We start from the raw sequence: 21,815 nt of genomic DNA, 5'->3' as shown, positions 1-21,815 counted from the left end.
ATATAAAATAAATGAGTAAAGGCAAATACAAAACATTATAAAGTGACCCTTCACTACAGTGGCTTATCTATTCCTGTCAACTAGATCCCACAGAGAATAAACTACCAATACTTTATCAGTGTGTGCCACAAAAATTGTTTATTTGCAGGTTTACACTGCACATGTATGTCACTGCCCATTCAATGTGCTAATAGGTATCCACATCACTATAAGAACAGTAAAGCGTCCTTACAAAAGTGCATGAAAACAGAGATTTAAAAATGATTGATCTTAAAAAATATGTGATTCTCGGATATTCATAGATCACTTCCTATTCATCCATGTATCTACCTTCTCACTTATGTATAAATCTTGCTCTTTCTGTTAAGTATGAGTAAAACTACTAACAGTAATGTATATTCTAGCCTTCGTATATACATTCTACCTTTCCATAATTTCTACCCTCATGTGTACATACCATCCTTTCCTGACCTCATTATTAGTCTGTGTCTTTTGGAAACTCAACAATGGATAAAACTGGGAGGCCCATCCCTATATCCAGTCCCTACTCCAACCCTAAAAACATTTCTCTGATGCAAATGTGAGAAATTTTTAACAAATCTTCTCACCTAAGGAAAATATAATTATTGGACAAGAAAAGGGTATCCAAGAATTGTTTTCTAGAGACTTTCTATCAACAGCTTTCTACAAAAGGAAAATCACAATAAGAGATAAAACTCCACTCTTATGGGTTTTTCTTCCCCCAACTTATACTCAAATTCATTTTCATCACTTATGTTTCTCCTTAAACAATTACCACCTCACTGGCTTGCTGCATAGTATTTGGACCATATTATCGTAACACAATTATTCTGTAATACATTCAGCTTGACAATCACTATCTTTGATGCAATAACGACTGCAACATCCAAACACCAAAAGAAGCCTAGAGCTCCTAGAGCTCCTCCTACAGCTGTGGCTACTTGTGTCCAAAGCCATCAGCAACAGGAAACACTTTTACCCCCGAGGCAGCCTTGCTACCCTCTGACCAGCACTCAGCTTGGGGTGCTGAATGAGAAGAGACACCCTTCAGCAGCAATACAGAGAGGGTGGGGCTTTCACTTCAGCCCTGAGCAAAACTCAAACACCGAGAGAGTATTCCTGAGCTTCCCCATGCCCTCCACATATGAACACAACTGTCCAGACACCAGAGGCACAAGTCATCATCCAACAACTCAGTGGGGAAAAAAGCTAGACTTACTGAGCACAACACAAAATCAGCTTTAAACTGCCTGGCTTAATAAAAATATAACAATCCAGAATGCATTTGTATCTGACTTATCATTTTTATTAAAGTAAATTTTCAACTCTTGGGCTGCATTATCAACAATGAAAAGGTTAAAACGTAATTCTGTCAATAAGAAAGGCAAAGTCAGTCTAGGAGTAAAAGTTTCACAGGTCATAATTGGGAAGTAATTTAAAATATTTTATAATTACGTATGTTTGATTTCAAAGTTTTCTTAAGTATCCTTTTTATAAAATAACTGGCAAGATTTTAAACTATTTCAGTTAGATGATGTTGAAATATCTTTTGTTCCTATTAGACTTGCCTGAACAACCCCAACTTTTAATTAGGACTGAAAAATGTTACATATATCAAATCATTATGCTATACACCTGAAACTAATATAACGTTACATGCCAATTATATCTCAATAAAAAAGAAAAGTATGAATGACAAAGGCATAAGTAAAAAAGACTGAAAAATATAACTGATGTAGGACTCTTTGTTTTTATAATTGTTAAATACTTTAACGCTTGCCAACAATATGTAAATGTTATAAAGGTAGAAAGTGTCAGTTATCAGGAAAGAAAAAAAGAGGCAGCTCTTTCAAATTAATCAATTCATTATTACTCCTTCTAGTTTTAAATGATTTAAGTGTGAGGAACACATACATAATGTCTATTTCTTCCTGTACTAACAGAGCCCATTGTAATGAGAGTTTAAGGTTACTGTAAGATAAAGACCTACACACAAAGTTGGTACTAACAAGTTGACAACAGTCTGCAATTTTAAGTGAGGAGATTATTGAGTATGCCAATACGCATTTACTTGTAATTTAATAGACAATCAAGTTTTAACAAAAAATTTTAAGAAAATATTATGTATTACGAGTTTTAAAATTGCAAGGGACTTTTCTTAACTATAAAAAGGAGTGATCAGAATAGATGAATAGTAAAAAATATCTAATTCTTTAATTCTATCCTTCAAAAGACAATGGTCTGAAAGTGGCAATGCCCAATTTCTTTTGGTTTCCACTGTAGGACCTACCGATTCATCAGGAAAGTAAGGTATTTATTTAAAGTTATCTAGCATTTGTGAAAGGAAAAAAGGAACTGAAGGGACTAAGCCTTGAAATATTTCTTTCCATAACATGTAATACAGGGATGACTGGCACGTCTGAATCCACTTCAAAAGAGTCTGTAAAAATGATGAACTATCCGTAAGTATTACAATAGACTTAATTTCCACATACCTGGCTTCGTAACTACAAGAGGCAATTTCAGCCTTTGACAAAACAGAATCAATCCCATTTGCTTGTGCAGAATCTTGATTCTCCCACATTGATGAATCTGGTATCTTTGCTTTAAAAATAATAAAATTTAATGATTATACATTGGAAACTCATTTTCCTTAACTTTCATTCAAGAAATGTATTTTCCATTCCTTTCATATATAAATGCATAGCAAATTCCAAATAGTTATATCCACTGGTATTGGTCTCCTTACTTAATAAAAGAAAACTTATAGCTCTAAAATGGTTTGTTTTCATTTATACTTCATCAGCGGTCAGACAAAAATGTGTAATAAACTGAAAGTGTTCACTTTAGTAAAGATTTTGAGTTTTTTAGTTTTTTTTCTTTTTTACACAATATATCAAAAGATAAATATAAAACATTCTTCAACAGTCTCTTGAGATGAAAAGGATGAAAAGTTATCAGGAAGATGAATCCCTCTTTTAGCCTTGAAAGGATTATACAGCTCTCTGTAATGGGAAACTTAAGTTAATGGAAAATACACATTTCTCTGAATGTTCTTTGCTATTTCCTAAATAAACTACCTCCAAAGCTTAAAGCTACTGAACAACATGCTCAACAAACACCAATTTCCTGTAAGTCATTCGATCCAATTCAGTAGGTCGCATACCAGAAAGAGGTTTCATCCTAAATTTAAGGTTTTTCTTTTGAACACACATCGGGTAAAAGAGCTTCACAACACTGCCCACCTTTCAGTAAGTTCTACTCAATGGCTTAACAATGCATGTGCAATTAAAAACATTCAGGTGTGATCAGAATACCAATTGCTTTACAGAATACAACTCTAGCCTAAACAGTACCACTCACTAGTATCTTTTAATATCCAAACTCAATTTACAGCTTCACACAAGATTATAAAAGCACCTATCAGCAGAGTACTGACTGCACGCCATTTTACCTCCTTTAGTACCTTTAGCTTCACTAGCAATTGAGAAAGATTAAAACACAACTTCAGTTCCTGGTCTCTTGGGATATTAAGTTCCAAGACTATGTTTTAAAAACATATATTCTTGAAACACAATCTCAGCCATAGTTCTAGTATTATGAACAAAAATACCAGTAGTTAGTAAAACAAGCCAAGATATACCACTTCAATTAATTCTAGACAAACCTATTTTGAGTATAATATATAACTAGCAAACCCAGGATTTCTCTTCTGTTTATTTCAGAGACACAATGTTCCATGAAAAATCAGCCAAGTTAAAGCACCCCCAGGAACACATGGCAAAGTATCTGGCTTTATGGGCCAAAATAAGTCTTCCTGATTTGACTCCAGAAACTGTCAACATCTTTTACCCAACTATGCAACCCACGTAAGTATTTCTGGATTCCGGCACCCAAACACACAAAGCATAAACCCAAATCAAACTGAAAGCACTGGTATCTTAATGGGCTCAAATCCCACTTGCCTCAAAAATTAAAACAGCAGAGTATAAAATTTAAGCTATGATTTCTGATATATTATGATACACATATGCTATACTATGATACATTAAAAACAGAGTGCAGAGCAGACTTCCCCATTTTTCTGAAGCATCTTAGAAGGCTAAATATTATCAGCTTTCATAGTCCATTATTCTAAGCTGAAAATCTTTAGGAAATTTCAGGATTGTCAGTATCATAGTTCAAGAGAGGCTGCCACTGAACCAACAACAACAACAAAGAAAGCTGAAGCCTGAAGAGCCACAACCAGCTGCCTTTCACAGGTATAACCATGATTATGTATGCCTTGAAAGTTGGGGAGTTAGGTGACTTCTATTTGAAAGTCTAGTTAAATAATCTACGATACTTGTCTGGAAAATCACAGGAAAGTCATGCTGGAGGTGAGAACAGTGTCTGTGCTCCCTGTGCTCCCAATGCCCTGCCTGAGAGGCAGCACCTCGGGTTTCTCTTCACTGGGCTGGCTGACCTTTTCCACAGTGCAGCAGAGTGCAGGGATCCCTCCACGAGCGCAGTGAGTTGCTTCAAGGGAGATTCAGGGAAATTCAGGGACACACTGTCCTCACTGGAGGGCAAAGTAGAGAACTGCTCATCAAAACTTGACAAACTAGACGGGCACATGGAGAATGTGGAGGAACGGTTGGAGAAATCAGAGGCCGGGACCCAAGTCTGTGAAAAAGAAATCGCTGAGAATAAATCTATGACTAAAACGATTTTAAAAACTGTTGTTCTTTAGAATGAACACTGAAGTTGTTGAAGGGGTAAGAAAACATCTGCATCCTGGAATCCAGGAAAGGGTAAAAGGCCCCAACCACAAAATCTTGAGTATAAATGGATTCCAAATAATAAGGTCCCCTCAATGAGAAGCATCACTGCTGAGTACTGTTCAGGAAGCAGCTTCCAAAGGAAGTCATGGATGGAAAGCCCTTGGTCATGCTGGTGTATTTAGACAAAGAGTTTTTTAATATGACGAATAAGAAACTAAAGTTTCTATCTATAAAAGGCTAAAGATGCTATTTGTTCTACTACTTTGCCTAGATGTACAAGCTGAAAAATCAGAACTGATTTTTTTGTTTTAAAAGCTAGTGTGCAGAAGCCAAAGATTCTAATTCCTAAATTGATCCTCGATATTTTAAAATTTGATGTCAGGTCTTATAAGGACACAGAGAAAGAAAGATCAGGGAGTAACAAGGAAAGAAGAGCAAAGGCACTGAAAAAACAAGTTCTAAGTACAAGGTTAGGTGCAACCAAACTTTAAGAACAATCTGTTCATTTTATGTTACAAATATTGTGGTAAGCTCCTAATGGGTCAAAGGCTTAGGACATAAAAGTGAATGACATCAAGTTAAAGAAAGAATATAAAATGCAAAGTATTATATTCACCTGTTCTAGTGACAGAAAAACTAGTTTTGACAGTTTTCAATGTCAAGTGAAATTTCAATATTTCTCTTAATATTTACCTTCCAATTTCCTACCACATGTAGAGGTGGAGGGGATGTGAATTATAAAAGGTCATTACAGTGTTATGAAAATCCAGTGGCTAAACTGACGAAGATAATTAAGTAAGCAACAACTGTATTCTGTTAATAAACTGTGTGTGGTCAGATCACTTGTGAAGGAAGGAAAGATGTAAGAGGACTAGTTCTCTGCTACTCCTAAGGGATGTGTGCTTGACAAGGCCAAACTTCCAGGCAGAGACTGCTGAAATACAGATGTGTGTAGCAAACACAAGATTCTACCCACCAGAGAAACTGAGTACTGCATAACTGACAGACATTACTGAACGGTATGTCCATGGTATTTTTTCTTCTTTCAACGCTCATTCAGTAAGTTTTTCACTGACTGCCCAATGTGACAAGTATGCATTTCCTTAAGCTACTTGTTTTCTAGAAACCAACCTAGCACAAAACCATACTACCAATACTTAAGAAACTACCCATATTGCCACATACCACAATACAACTAAATCTTAAGCTCAATACTGACTACTTCAAGATCTATTCATGACACACAAAATGTTGGAATGTCAAAAATCTCTTAAAAGATTTAAATAACCAAGAGAAAGGAAATCTGGAAAATACAGGTACACATGAAGCATAAAGTTCTATCTCTAGTTATTGTCTTTTGTATTCATACCATGTAAACAGATAATCACGACCAATAAAAAGACTGTAATTCAAAAAAACTCCTCAGATATGTCCAGTGGCTTTCCTTCTGCCTTAATTTCTATGAGATCATTTCTAAAATAATCCCAAATTTTTATAACTGAAAACTAGGAACCTGAAATAATCAGGATGAAATTTAACTGCTTGCCTTCCATTCCCCTGTATATTTCTGACTACTTTCTGATTAATTACTTTCTGGAAAATTAATTTTTAAAACCTTTTGGCTTTGCAGACATTCAAGAGGAAACTGATCAATGACAAAGAATTTAATTTCTAATCAAATATTTCTCAGGGAATTTACTCAGGGGGGAAAAACAGACATAAAAATGTTAATAATACTGTGATCAGTACAATTTATGATTTTTATTTATTAATAGCAAAAAATTCAAAAGCCAGTGAGGCAAGAAAATGTTCAAACAGGTTCAACAAAGATATGGGGAATGATTCCTAGTATTTATCTTCTTATTCCAATAAATAAAGTCCTACTATTTCTTATTCCACAGCCTCACACAAATCTTTAGTGTCTTTACTGTTGATCAGTGACCAAACAACTAGTAATCAACTTGAGTCTAGAGACCACCACAAAATGATGTCCATGATTTTATTTTTATCCCAATCTAAATATACACAAAGCAAACTAATCACACCCTATAAAACATTCTTTTCTATCCCAGGAAAATATCATCATCCAATTCAACAAAGCAGGACTATAAACCAGTCATTTGTATTGCATGCAGATTTTGCTTTAAGATGTCACTGACACCTTTAAAACCCTTGAATGAAAAAGCTAATTATTTCAACTCTTTCATTTCTGTAATGACAATACCAGCAGCAATATCCAGACGTCTTCAACAGGAGCATTATGACTTCAAAGAGAGCTCATTTGTACCTGCTTTGCCTTTCAGGATTTTATTCTGGTAATACTGCCACTCCAACTGGGGGTTAGCGCCAGGACGTAAAGGTGCCCTTCCTGTGCCTCTGTTACTTGTAACAGCCACTGGTTTTCCTGTGAGGAAAAAAAAATTATTTTTAAATCTAAATATAGGAATGTTAACACGGCAATATGTAAAGGAAACATTTTCAAAAGTTTTAAAAATATGACATATTTTCTTTAGCTTTAGACATTAATCCATAAGGAGCTAGTATCTTTAAACATTCTCAATCACCATACAAAAATCATCTAAGTTTCTCAACATCCTCCAAAAAGTAAACTATTTATGACAATATGATATATTTATTCAAGTTAAAACGCTATCACTTCCTTTCCCATGATTTTTGTTTGGTTTCTTACAGTAGAGAAGAGTCAACTCAGATCCTAGATTCAAACTGGAATGGTGGGAGAGGGTAAGAAAACCAACTACATCTGGACTTTTTATATTTCTCGTATCAGAAAAGTAAGGTAACATCCAATCTTTCAATTTTACAACAAGAGAAACATATATGCAAAGGGACCACAATCTGACCTACTATATAATAAACTTGAGAATACAGTCCCTCAGTTTTTGGTTTAGTTATAAAATCTTTCAGGTATCATTTCCTTCTGTATGCATTAAGTTACAAAAGAACTGTAACTTCTTAAAGCAATAGCATGCATCATTCATATATATGTTACTGAATGCATTTGTTGTGAGGATAAAAAATACTACCATCAGAGTGACTCATCAGGCTAAACTCAATTCTTTAAACATTCTAAACTCCCTTCAAAGCTGAAGCAGTAGCTATTCATGACACAAATAAAGCCCTGGTGTTAACCAGCAGTTTCTGTGCTTTCCTGAAAAAGAACAGACTCTCAGAAGAAAATGCTAATAGTTACATCTTTCAAGCACAGACAGAACTACTGAAAAATCCAGAATAAATGTTTTTAAAAGTATTGACTAACTCACAAATATCTGAAATTCCATTAAAACAAAGATGACAGCATATCTCAGCAATATTCATTAATGCAAAATTATTCTCAAACCAAAAAGTTGGAATGTGCACTAGCATCATCAGAACAGTTAATCAAGTTATTTATCCAAGAGAAAGAAAGCGCATGGACCCAAACTGTGGAATATGCTACCATAAAATTTCTATTTAATAACTAAGTAATAGTAAATATGTAAAAATATAGAAAATGCCCAATGCAGGTACCAGTCTTATTAGTCTTAGATGAGATCTTTCAGCTGAAGAGGAGTATTCTTCCCTAAAAGACCTAACCTCCACAGGGAGAACAAAATGTTTCTAATTTCCCTTTATCTTTCTTGATAACTGAGTCAGAAAACTTGGAAGCAGGGATTTATTTTGCCAAGGAAAATAAAAATAATATTTCTTGAAGGTTTTATGATCCCTTAGAATATATATTTATAACAATATCAAGTTTTCTTAAAATATGAACAAGAATACAGACCTTTGAGATCTGGTCTATTTCGTATACCCACTGATACAAAGAAGCAATCCATATCAACATGCATTATACAGCTCTGATGCCTGGGTGAACTCAATACTGACATATTTCCTAGAAGGAAAAAGAAAATGTTCAAACCTGAAGCTAATTTTTAATATAAAAAAAAAAATCAGGTCTATTTAATTTTAAAAACTGTACTTTAAGTGCCTATAAGTTGAATGAAGTCTCAAAAAAATACAGTATCTATTACAGAATATTTCAATCACTTCAAGCAAGGTCAAACGTCAGTTTCTTTGGCTCTAAACATAATCCAGAGATATAAATTTAGTTTGCAAACATAATTTGAAATCAATTATGAAGATAGCATGTTTTCCTAATCTATACTGTAAGAATTATTAAGTCTTTCATTCAAAGTATGTCTAAATACTTAGTTATTTCTGTGTGAATATTTTATTAAAATGTATAAAAGCACTTTCATATAGTTACGTGGAGCTAAGTAACTTTAGATGATCAGTATTCCATATGCAGTCTACAAATATTCCTTGATAAAAAAACAGTAAAAACTGCCAGTATAGAGTGCTTGGTAGGTGTCATGCACTGTTTTAAGAGGTTTACATGTATTTATTTAAAATTCTCAATATGATGAAATATATAATCTTATTAGGTCCATCTGATAGATTAATATTGTTATGTTAATGACTGTGTTATGCAGCCAGTAAGAAGAAGCCAAACTGGATTTCAACTCTAGGCAGTCTGATTTGAGCCCTGGAACCATCACATTGTTGCTCTAGATACAGTTAGAAAAAGTCTATAGAACAAATACCTACATATAAATCTGTAGGTAAATATATACAATTTTCCTCCTTTAGCCATTAAACACTATTAAAAATCAGCTCTGAAGCATATATGCCACTTTCAAGAAAAGGGTAGTGTCCTCTCCTAAGGACTCTGCCTTCTAATCACCCTGAGCTATGTATTTTGGTTTATCAGGGTTATTGTAACCAATCCAGCCACAACTAGAGCTTTGTTCTTTATCAGTTCCATCCTTAGACCTTTTAGTCCTTTAGAGACCTTTAGTCCTCTAAAATATAGAATTCTTGGAAATAAGAACTCCAAGCTTGTAAAAAGTTCTAATCTCAGGGCACCTGGGTGGCTCAGTTGGTTAGGCGTCTGACTTAGGCTCAGGTCATGACCTCGTGGTTCATAAGTTCAAGCCCGGGTTGGGCTGCATCAGGTTCTGTGCTGACAGCTCAGAACCTGCTTTGGATTCTGTGTCTCCCTCTCTCTCTGCCCACCCCCCCACTCCCGCTCTGTCTCTCTCAAAAACTAAATAAACGTTAAAATAAAAAAAAGTTCTAATCTCATAAAAAAGTTTTCTGTTGATAGGTTTAAGAATACTAGTACTCAAGGTGTTAAGTCTTCAGAATAAGCTTCCAAAACCTTACGTTTTTACTCCCCAATGGTTCAGACTACTACATTTACCAAATTGTGACTGTGAAAGCAGTGTGAAAGCACCAAGTTCTCACTATGTGCAAGGCAACAAGCCTTTGTTCATGTTATCTTCCCTTAAGTTCAGAAGCCCACAAGGTGAGCACCATGGACCACCTATCACTCCACCGTGAAGGGGAAACTGAGACCCAGAGAGGTGAACTGGCCCATGGCCCTGCAGAGCCAGAATTTGGATTAAGGATACATTATTGAACTCAAGCCATGCACTTCCTTGCTATCCTCTGTATTATTAGAAAATAAATCTTAACAATTATAATTTTGCTGTATATAAATATTATATAAACATAATATAAACCCCAAATAACTGCTTTAAATATTCAAGTAGTACAGAATGCATATACCAAACACCTACTGAATGCTTTCATACAACATAAAAATTTATCATTTTATTCCATTCATGAAACTAATTCATAATAATTCTTTGCAGCTTTCAAAATTAAATGACCTTTACCATATGAGGCCAAGGGATGATGAATGGATAATCTAATACCTGTAACATTATTCTGAAATATCTCATAAGTAACACAAAGTATTTAGGACTACATCAAACACAACAAAACATAATAGAAAAAAACCCACAGGGAGAAGCTCTATCACTGTCTAGGGCAGAACCATGAGCTTCTCTCTGTACCTCAGTTTCCATAGCTATAAGTTAAAAGGTAATATGAGATAATCTGAGATATCTCTCTAAAAAAACAAAACAAAACCATATATTCTGTAAATAGTTATCTAAAACCTCAAACCAGAAACTAATTAGTAATGACTGCATAGAAATACAGTCTGTAATTGTTGGTTTTGTTTGCTTTTGAAGACAAGAAAAGTATTAAAAAACAAAATACAATTAACCCATCTACTATTATGTGAAAATACTTAATCTCACTACAAGTTTACCACTGTAATTACAGTAGCTATTAAGTCAGTTCTTTAATAATTTAAAAATCATTCAGATGCCAGCTTCTAGAATTAAGTTACTCTTACCAAACCAATTTATTCTTACAAGAATTTGAGCACTGGATAGAATTACATGTTATATTTTACACAGTTCAAAATTTCAACAACTGACAAGGTCTACATGAGGAATGAATGCTCAGAATCCCAACCTTGTTACTGTTTAAGTTACCTGAAAATATTCAGCTAGCCAACATTTAAATCTAAATTTGTAAAAAATATTTTAATAAGGAAGAAAGCTTTCTATAATCTGCTATACTTATTGTTAACTTACATGCCCCGATATTCCTAAAGACTTTGATAAGAGCTTAGTACTGATCAGAATACCAGTGACACCTTAAGAACAAAATGGTCAAGTACTATTGTTTCTTAAGAAAACAATGTTAGTAAGTATCTACCTGTGTCAGTTACAACAAGTGCAGACCTGCCTGTTTTCATTTTTTTTAACTTTTCCCTTCCTGGAAAGATACCACTACTTTGTCTTTGTAGGGTATTGACAAACTCAGTCAATTCACACTTCCACATTGATATGTGATGCAGTCTTGAGTGGGAGTAGAAGTCTGAAATAAAATTGCAATCTGAAGGTTTGGATGGCACTGAAGGTGCTGCCTTGCTAAGAGCAGGTACTGAAGTGCTTTTTGTGCTTGAAGGCCCCTGAACAGCGGAGTGGTGAGCACCATTTATTTTAGTGTTACTGTGCAAAGATGATAAGGAGAAGGAATGAGTTCTGTGTGGATTCCGCACAGCATCTGTGTTTCTAGTGCTCTGTTGCAACTGATGCAAAATGCAGTCTCTGAAGTCAGTGCTGCTCTTCTCAGCCTGCTCCTCCTCCTGGGCAAAGTCTGGAGAAAGCCTGCTGGCAACACTGTTGCCCATGGGCACCAAGCAATCCTGCATCTGTAAGGCACCATTAGAGCTAGGAGTATGTCCATTAAAAATGGCAGTGCTGTCTCTGTGATGCGGAATTCCGTTTTGTTTCCTTCCTGGAAGGATGTGCTCCAGCTCCGCAAAACTAAAATCATTATTGGCATCTTCTTCATTCCAACTGTTCATTCCATTGACTTTGACTTCATTTTCTGTCTCAATCTTCTTAATTATGTGATTTCTACAGACAGAAAAAAAAGATATAAATTGATATGTGACTTTCAGGCTAAAACAATTTTTAATGTAAACATGGTCTTAGTGATGCACACCTTCAATATTTCTCCCCCTAAAAATTGAAAAATTAAGCCATAAATTTTATATTCTTTCTCTTCCAACTAAGATAATTCTTAGCTAAACCAAAGTAGCAAGGTAACTACGAAAATCCTAGAACATAAAGTCTTTTAAGTTTTGTTCTTTTTTTTTCAAACTTCAAATACTCCCAAAGAAGAAACATAAAAGAATCTCAGGTTGAAGAAAAATAAAAACTATTTCCAATTATTCTTCCCACTAAAATTTAAATGGAACCTGTAATCCCTAAATACCCACAGTAGCACAGTATCTGGCATTTACTAGGGAGTCAATAAATTATGGGAGTTAACATAAATAACTCCCATAAAAATGGATAAGAAACTTTATCTGAATTAATATTCCTTGTTTTAGTTTCATGTAAGGCATTGTTCACATTAAATATGATACTGCTGCAATCCTAGGGCCAGTTAGTTTCACTCAGGAAGACTGACAGACTGTATTTACTAATCCCTTAATAGGCCCACTGTCATGAGTAGGTAAAAAGAACTAGGTTAATGTGTATGGGTAATTCAGTAAAATGTATACCTAGTAAAATGAGGACATCTGCTTATTAACAAAGGAAATGGCATTTCATTTCTTAAAAAAGCATATTCAGACACCAGGGTGGTCCAAGGCAATCTGACCAAGTTTCTGGATGACAAGTTTATAAATGTAGGACCTATGACAAATGTTTTGCTAAATTCACATTCTGACTCCTCTAGATATTTGCTTGTTAATACTCTATAATAAAGGCAAATTTCATTTGCATTCACAAAAATGATCTAAGTAACAAAAACAAAAACGTGAATTACAGAACAGCAATTCATTCTACTTAGAAACACCCACACCATTAACCCAATTACAGTGCAGGCTCCAGAGAAGGTTGCCTGATACATGATACCCAGGCATTGGTGAGGCTGCCACAGTATTACCAAGTTTAATCTAAAGTCTCTCATCCTAATACCAACACAAGAGATTAGCAGTAACAGTATGAATAAACAGAAAAGTCACACATGAGACAGATGCAAAACATTACCACCCATTTCTGGGTTGGCTCTGGCTGAACCATCTCATGGAATATGACAGGCAATTCTGATTAGTTCCAATCTTCACAGATGATCATGCCAGTGAAAAGGGAAAATAGAAGATCAGGGAACAATTAAAATAAAAGAGGAAGGAAAGAAAACCTCATTTGCTACATGTCTGGCCCTTGAGATAAAGAGAAAGCAAGGGAACAAGAAGTCACATAAAAGAACTTCAAAGAAATTTATAAAACGTATTGAATATACTAAAGAATAAATACTATGGAAAGCAACAAAAGTGAGTTAAGTCAGAAAAGCCTGACATCTAGTTTTCTGTGTGACAAACAATAAGATTCTTCTCATGTATACTAGCAACATATGCAACAGAATTACAAACACTGGCAAGAAACACATTCCTAATATACATTCTTTCTGTACTACAGTTTTTCAGCCTACACAAACGGATATTCATAAAGTAGTTGTAATGGAAATACATCATTGGGAGACATACATTAATTAGGCAAAAGTGTACATGTATTAAAAAGTACAATCTAATAGGTAAATTCCTGCTAAAACTGACACAAGGGAGAATTAAAAATAACAACCACCTATTTCCTATTTTTATTACTGTAAGAGAAAAATACGAAGTTGCACATTTGGAAAGATTTTCTGATATTATTTGTTGTGCACCTTGATGGTGCTAAAAAAATTGAAAGGGTTAGGTAATGTGAAAAACATGAATATGCTTATAAGTGAATACAAGATAAAATACAAATGACAACAACAAAAACTACTGAAGGTAGTGATATCAGATCCTCCCAGCTTAATTGGACTTCTGGTCTTTAAATATATATATATATATATATATATATATATATATATATATATATATATCCAACTCCCAAAGCAAGCAATTTAATAAATAAGGAGAACACTAGCGGTAATAAACCACCTGATATACAAGTTAAGGCAACACACCAATTAATCATGAAACCAATTTACCCAAGATAACTGCAATTAAAGCTTAATCAATATATTTTTTTAAATCTGCCACATGGAATAAAGTCTAGAGTTACCTCTAACTGTAACACTGAGGGTCACCAACTAAATTTTTACCAATGTAAATATATTTACATATGTAAAACTGCTATGAATTTGGAAATTTTCGAAAATAACCTAGAAATGTTAACACATTTATTATGTATATAGCACACAACAAAAGCATACTGGTGCAATTAGCTTGGTTTTTGAGAAAGCAACATTCTACAGCAAATTACTTATGTGCAAGTAATTTTGGGAAAATCCATGGAAAATTTTACTTCCAGTTATTTAAGATCCATTAGTGTAACAGGGGAATCTACACTGATTGGGAAAGCTTCCTTATTTACATTTTATTTAAGAAACTTTCATGATAAAAATAAATTTAATTTTTTTAAGTTTATTTATTTTTTGGGAGGGCACGTGTAAAACTGGGGGAGGAGTAGAGAGAAAAGGGGAGAGAGAGAGAATCTCAAGCAGGCTCCACAGTGTCAGCACAGAGCCCAATGTGGGGCTTAAACTCACAAACCATGAGATCATGACCTGAGCCAAAGTTGGATGCTTAACTGAGCCACGTAGACACCCCCAAAATAATTTTTAGGTAAGATACCCACAAACATATTTTAACATGTTTAATATAGATAAATGGCCATGTTTTGTATTTGTTTCTATTTCAGCAAAGCAGGAGCAGTACCCACACCCACTGCTAAAACCCAGCTTTGCAGCATTCCCCAGTCTAGAGAAACTTACACCCTGTTGTTCAGCTGTTTGGATACACTGCTTGGACCTGGCACAGGATCCTCAGGTTTGCACGCAGGATTAAAGTTGAGACCCTTCTGTATGTTGGACTGCTTGCTGTACAGCTGATAGGGAATGTAGGACAGGAGTCGTCCAGCTTTGATGCTGAAACAAAAAAGTAAAACCAACTTAAGAGTTTAATACTTGAGGAAAAGAAGTTTCATGAAAAATAAATGTTCTTAACAACAGAGTTTTTCACCAACAATGAGCCACCTATTCTCCTAGTTTATTTCTTCTCCCTCTGTTTTAGTGGCCCTAATGTAACATAATCTTACTTAAACACTTAAGAATAAGATATTCCTTTAAAAGTCAATGGCCAACAACATTACATGAGGGGAAAAAGAAACAGAGTAAGATGACAAAACTGCAAGCACGAGTTCAACTAGTCAATACTTTAATCCTCATGACTTTAATATTTTTACCACAACTCCCTCTCAAACAATTCATATAGAATCATCAAGATTTTCTCAAATCTCCTCTAGTAAGCTTTTCCAGAATAACTAAAATGGATGAGAATTCCCAATTTCCACACCATGAGCTCAGGAAGGGGAATAAAAGGTATAAAAATACGTATACAACTTCTTGCCCTCTCTCCTACAGGGTACAGATTGGTTTTTTATTACAGATACTGAAAATAAGCTATTTGTTTTTGAGCTCTTGGAGACCAAGAATGTATTTTCTGATAAAATACTACCTACAAGTCATTGGGGAATCGTCTGAAATGTGTCTGTTGGTTTTTTTAGTCAAGTAAAAATAATTTTACAAGAACTGTGTAATACTGTGAGAAAAAATGTAAATGACACCATTAAAAAAAAAAAAAAGCCAAATCTATACCAGAAATTAGTCGTATACATTTTCTATAAAGAATAAATTGAGGCAAGATACAAAAACACAAGAGAAATGAAAGAAATCATGAGGTGAAACTGCTGTCAACTTTTATGTAAGTGAACTGAATAAGCACTCTAATCTATACAGTTAATGTAATTAGAAATATTTTAGCCCATGTGAAGTATGGGCTCTTCAGAGTATCATTTAAGTACTACGTGGCAGATGTGCTAACATATTATAGTTTGGGAGCTTAAAAAGAAAGGGCAGAGTTTGACTGGGAGCCAGTTACCCCCAGCAGGAGACCCCAATGAGCTGGCATAAACTGCAACAATCACCACCTCTCACTGCCAGCAGACCCACCTGGGAACCTAACCATAGGAGGCAGGGTCCCTTGCTACAAGTGACTCAACACAAAATGAAGAACAAAAACAAAATCAGCCTTAGTAACCAAGGACAGCATTTTTAAACTGTGCTCCACAGCACTTGTCAGGCTTGAGGAGGCAGTGGGGTGAATCACAGCAGCTTCTCATTAACTATCTTACCCTTCAGATATCCACATTACATTGTCTGAAGAAAAGGATGAGGACAAAAATTTGAAAATCCCTAATTTATACTATATAAAAGTGTAAGATTTGCAAGGCAAAGGTTTCAGTAAAATAATCTCATACCTAAAACTTCTCCATTAAAGGACTCCCTTGCCTCTTAGAAGTCGTGGCCTTATATTCATGCCCACATTAACTCAGGTTTAATGGCACATACACAGACACCAGGGAATTCTAATCAAAGCAAAGCAATCACCTCAAACACTTACAAGTGGTAGTTGCTGTTTAAACTGCTCAAACTAAAAACAGGAAAATTATAGAAAAGAGTATCATTTATCATCCATTAAATAACTAAAATAATGTTTAAAATTTTAAGTACAATAAAATCTCATAAAAACACTACTGAGAAGAGATGAACAAGACTGGGATTACAGTATGAAAGAAAGAGTACTGTAATTGCCCAAAAAGACTCCATGCTAGTACATGCAGACACTGGGCATTTATTTTATATATTAAGACATATGCCCAGACTGATCCATTTCCACAGGGCGAACTCATCTACATCAAGCTTAATTAAACGGCAAAGAGCAGACCCAATTAGGAGTCAGAAAGATCTGAATTCGGAATCCTGCTGTTTTTGGATATATCTTATTAGCTCTTCCTTCTCATACATAAAATGAAGGAAACAGGCCATATGATAAGGATGTCCAAAGTAACTTCAGTTATTTAAAAACAGATGATTAAGCCTGACTTCAAACCAAAATAAAATCCACTCAGGTGAACTTTAAAACTTGTAACTGCCTTAAGTTGCTTTTTTGATTGTATTCTCTCTAGTTATATTCAGGGCAAGAAGGAAGAGTAGGTATTTGAAAAAAAAGCTCTAATGTAAACTCCCATTTTCTAAGCAAATCAAGTTCCACTCAGCAAGTGCCCTTTTCAACCCACTTTCCTACTATCTATGGATCTCCACCATTCCCTCCAAAGTCAAACTAATATCCTCAGATCAAAATTCTAGCCCTAGCACGATGATAGGATTGTCTGCACATGACAACACACAGTACAACTGTGGAATGATACAAAGTTTTTTCATTATTGTCAAATTGGTTTCCATACAACACCCAGTGCTCATCCCAACAGGTGCCCTCCTCAATGCCCATCACCCACTTTCCCCTCTCCACCAACCCCATCAACCCTCAGTTTGCTCTCAGCATTTAAGAGTCTCTTATGGTTTGCCCCCTTCCCTCTCTGTAACTTTTTTTGTTCCCCCATCCCCTCTCCCATGGTTTTCTGTTAAGTTTCTCAGGATCCACCTATGAGTGAAAACATATGGTATCTGTCTTTCTCTGCCTGACTTATTTCACTTAGCATAACACTCTCCAGTTCCATCCACGTTGCTACAAAAGGCCATATTTCATTCTTTCTCATTGCCAAGTAGTATTCCACTGTATATATAAACCACATCTTCTTTATCCATTTGTCAGTTGATGGACACTTAGGCTCTTTCCATAATTTGGCTATTGTTGAAAGTGCTGCTATAAACATTGGGGTACATGTGCCCCAATGCATCAACACTCCTGTATTCCTTGGATAAATTCCTAGCAGTGCTATTGCTGGGTCATAGGGTAGTTCTATTTTTAATTTTTTGAGGAACCTCCACACCGTTTTCCAGAATGGCTGCACCAGTTTGCATTCCCACCAGCAGTGCAAGAGGGTTCCCGTTTCTCCACATCCTCGCCAGCATCTATAGTCTCCCGATTTGTTCATTATAGCCACTCTGACTGGCATGAGGTGGTGATACAAACTTCTTATACTGAAAACCACACAGCTCCTTTTTTAAGGAGACACATTGCTAAAAGCCACGTTCTTTGATCTGATGTAATGAAGGGTCAGGTCATGAGAAAACAGCAAAAGGCACTGGTGACATATTCCAAGGATAGGCTGTCAACCTAATCCCCCAAGGTTTAAAAAAATTTTAATCTCTAAGATACATATAGTTTTCTGGAAGCCAAATGCACTTTCTAAAAATGCACTTTTGGGGCACTTGGGTGGCTCAGTTGGTTAAGCGTCTGATTTCTTGGTTCAGCTCTGGTCATGATCTCACGGTTAGTGGGATCGAGCCCCACATCAGGCTTCATGCTGACAGCAAACAGCCTGCTTCGGATTCTCTCTCTCCCCTCTCTCTGCCCCTCCCCTGCTCAAGTGCATGCTCTCTCTCTCTCAAAATAAATAAAATTTAAAAATGAGTGAATAAGCAAATAAATAAATAGATATATACTTTTGACATTTTGGAATTTATTTTTTAACAATTGCTGATGTTTACAGAATAAAAATAAAACAACAAAGGAACTTCTATATTTTGCCTCTAACAATGTGCCAGGCATTATGCTAGATAATTGCGCAAATTATTTCTAGTTCTCACATAATCATATCGTGTCAATATTAGCCTTCTTTTACAAATGAGGATTTTAATATTTTCACTTTTAATTTTCATACATCTAACAATTACTCATACATATATATATATACCATTTCAAAATATAAATTCACTTAAGTTATGGCTCATCGCCAAGGTTCAGATGACATATTTAAACTTAGGAAATTAATACGAATGGCCACTGATTTAGAACATCAATTCCAAATCAACAACAGAAGAACCATAATGTAACAACTAAAAGATATTAATACCTCAAACTGCTCTTCCTCTTTGTCCTGAGTACTCCAGGTCCACAATACCCTGGTCTTCTTCTTTTTCTTTTCTTTTTTTTTTTTTTTTTTTTCAACGTTTTTTTATTTATTTTTGGGACAGAGAGAGACAGCATGAACAGGGGAGGGTCAGAGAGAGGGAGACACAGAATCGGAAACAGGCTCCAGGCTCCGAGCCATCAGCCCAGAGCCCGACGCGGGGCTCGAACTCACGGACCGTGAGATCGTGACCTGGCTGAAGTCGGACGCTTAACCGACTGCGCCACCCAGGCGCCCCTACCCTGGTCTTCTTCTTACGTCTTAGCATGTACTTTTAACACAGGATAGAATTTACTCATATACCAAGCATACTGTTTATTATGTTTTCTTCAATAGAACACATAAGCTTCAAGAGGTAGGGATAGGATCTTTGTTTGCTTCATCGATAATTCCCAAATACACAGAGCACCATCTAGCCCATCAGAGATGCACAAGCATTTGCTGAATGAATACCATGCCTAGCCAATCCCTTCCCATCACTGCTTCCTGCTGCTTACCTGAGTCATCTCCCCTAATTCCTGGTAGCTAAGGTTGTTGCAAGAACACTAACATACTAGACTACCTAAATTATCAATGTGAGGTTAAAGAGTACACTGATGTTAAGACATTATTTTTCACTCTTAAGAGGCAATGTGTGTTTATAATATAAAATATTCCAATTTTAAAAACTTATTAATTAAAAATTAAACTTACCTTTCCACAATCCACTCTGGCCGAATTACTTTTTCTCCCTTTAATTCTTTAATTTTGGCATTTGGAAGATTTGTGGCAATAATGTGTGTTGTTTTGGATCTGGAATAATACACATGGTATTGGCCTCCATGCAACATCATTAGCTTTCGCAATTCCTCAGCAGAAGGATCTGTAAAATTAGTATTAAAATATGTTAAAGAGTTTTTTATATAAGTACAGCCCTAGCTGAATAATCCCTTAAAAAAGCCCAATTTGAGGAACATATCACTGATTTCTCCTGGGCTGTGTTGTCAGTAAACAAAATTGGGAGGTAAGTCACAAAGTGATAAGGCTATTTGGCTTTAGCACATCCTCTTCCCTGGCTACTGGAGACAGTCCACCAATAAAAAAGCACTTATTGCTAAGATGTGCCCAGAGCAGATAGGGACCTCAAGTAATGAATCTACACTAATAACAGAGCAGATATTTTAAAACTTTTGATCACATTTTGCTACATGACCTTGATATTGGTTATCTTAGGTTTTAAAAAATTAACAAGTATAAAATCATTTATAGATCAGTTTACAGAGACTCCAATTAATCTTACACCTACCTCCTTCAGAATAGTACAATAGTTGGTAAATTACTCATACTTACTATGAGCAGACTTACTATAGGGCTATTAAAAGACTTTACCCCTATGAAGCTTAATAATTTTTATTTATTTAAAGTTTTTTTATTTATTTTTTGAGAGAGAGAGAGAGAGAGAGAGAGAGAGCGAGCGCACGCGCGCAGGGGAAGGGCAGAGAGAAGGAGAGAGAAAGAAGTCCAAGCAGGCTGGGCACATCAGCAGAACCTGAGGTGGGCTTGATCCCATGAACGATAAACTAAAATCAAGAGTCAGATGCTCAACCAACTGAGCCACCAGGAGCCCCAATAACCTTTTTTTATTTAATATAAAAAAAGTTAAAATAATATTATTCAGTTTCTTAATATGAACTTTTACCAAAACCAAAAAATAACCAATACAAAAAAAACAAAACAAAAAAAACAAAAAAAAAAAGAAACTTCATTTTTTTCCATTTTGTTTCAAATTAATGTTTCTTAAGCTATAGAAAAATACCTTAAACAAGAATCAGGGTGACCTATGCTTTCCCATAAAAAGCCGAACTCACTAAAGTTATGTTATGACCAGTATTACTAGCATCACATTAAAATAATTATTTTCAATAGCTTGTTTCTTCCACCTATTATCCTAATGAAAGCTCTAATCATACCTTCCTCAAAACAGCTGTATGGGGGAGGGGGTGTGGAGAGTGGGGAAATGTCACTGGAGGCTTATGTATCTACTTGTTATTCAAGCAACAGATTTTCTTAAATTCATATGATACAAAGTATTTAAATAAATACAATACAGGTCAAAGTATTTAAATAAACACTTTTATTATGATAACTATGTAATTAGGGGAGTTTTAGTCTTTAGAAGAAGAAAAACACTAACAAAGGACATTTAGATATGACAGGTTTTGTCCAGTCTTGGTAAATTCTTATAGTGTAGAATTCCTATGATGCTACTGATTACACATACTACTACTGTCCAACAGAAATATAATGTGAACCACAAATGCAAGCCACATACATAACTTAATATTTTGGATCTATTAGGTTAAAAATATTACTAAAATTAATTTTACTTTTTACTGTCTTTAAGAGGCTTACTAGAAAATTTTATCGTTTCAACACGTAATCAACATAAAAAAATATAATTTCGTATTTTTTTTAGACTAAGTGTCTAGCACATATTTACATTTAAAACATATGTCAATTTAGACTAGCCACATTTCAAGTTCTTATTAACAAATGTGGCTAGGGGCTACCCAAATTTAACAGTGCACTAAAAAGAGAAATGAAAACTTTTAAATAAAATTAATTCAAAATT

At 35.1% G+C, this 21,815-nt stretch overlaps 1 protein-coding gene across 9 annotated transcripts in view; it reads right to left on the bottom strand.

The window, feature by feature from the left end:
• The window catches only part of REV1 (REV1 DNA directed polymerase), a 92,128-nt gene that overhangs the window by 24,861 nt on the left and 45,452 nt on the right, over positions 1 to 21,815 (bottom strand). For 8 of the 9 annotated variants that reach the window (XR_008417814.1, XM_053890593.1, XM_053890594.1 and 5 more), the window contains 6 exons: positions 19,898 to 20,066; positions 15,045 to 15,197; positions 11,421 to 12,127; positions 8,569 to 8,676; positions 7,072 to 7,188; positions 2,517 to 2,625 (listed from right to left, as the gene is read on the bottom strand). Coding sequence is in view for 8 of the 9 variants with exons in the window: in XM_053890593.1 (XP_053746568.1) it covers positions 2,517 to 2,625; positions 7,072 to 7,188; positions 8,569 to 8,676; positions 11,421 to 12,127; positions 15,045 to 15,197; positions 19,898 to 20,066 (1,363 nt within the window). In the remaining variant the exon portion in view is untranslated. Of the gene's footprint in view, positions 1 to 2,516; positions 2,626 to 4,486; positions 4,639 to 7,071; positions 7,189 to 8,568; positions 8,677 to 11,420; positions 12,128 to 15,044; positions 15,198 to 19,897; positions 20,067 to 21,815 lie in introns of those variants that run through there. The other variant, XM_019455059.2, reaches the window with a different exon arrangement.

This window comes from Panthera pardus, unplaced genomic scaffold (genome assembly GCF_024362965.1).
Source record: "Panthera pardus isolate Hobbes unplaced genomic scaffold, ASM2436296v1 HiC_scaffold_25, whole genome shotgun sequence".
In the NCBI taxonomy this organism is placed as follows: domain Eukaryota; kingdom Metazoa; phylum Chordata; class Mammalia; order Carnivora; family Felidae; genus Panthera; species Panthera pardus.
The sequence above is the reverse complement of the archived record's forward strand: the minus strand, read 5'-3'. Positions and strand labels throughout refer to the sequence as shown.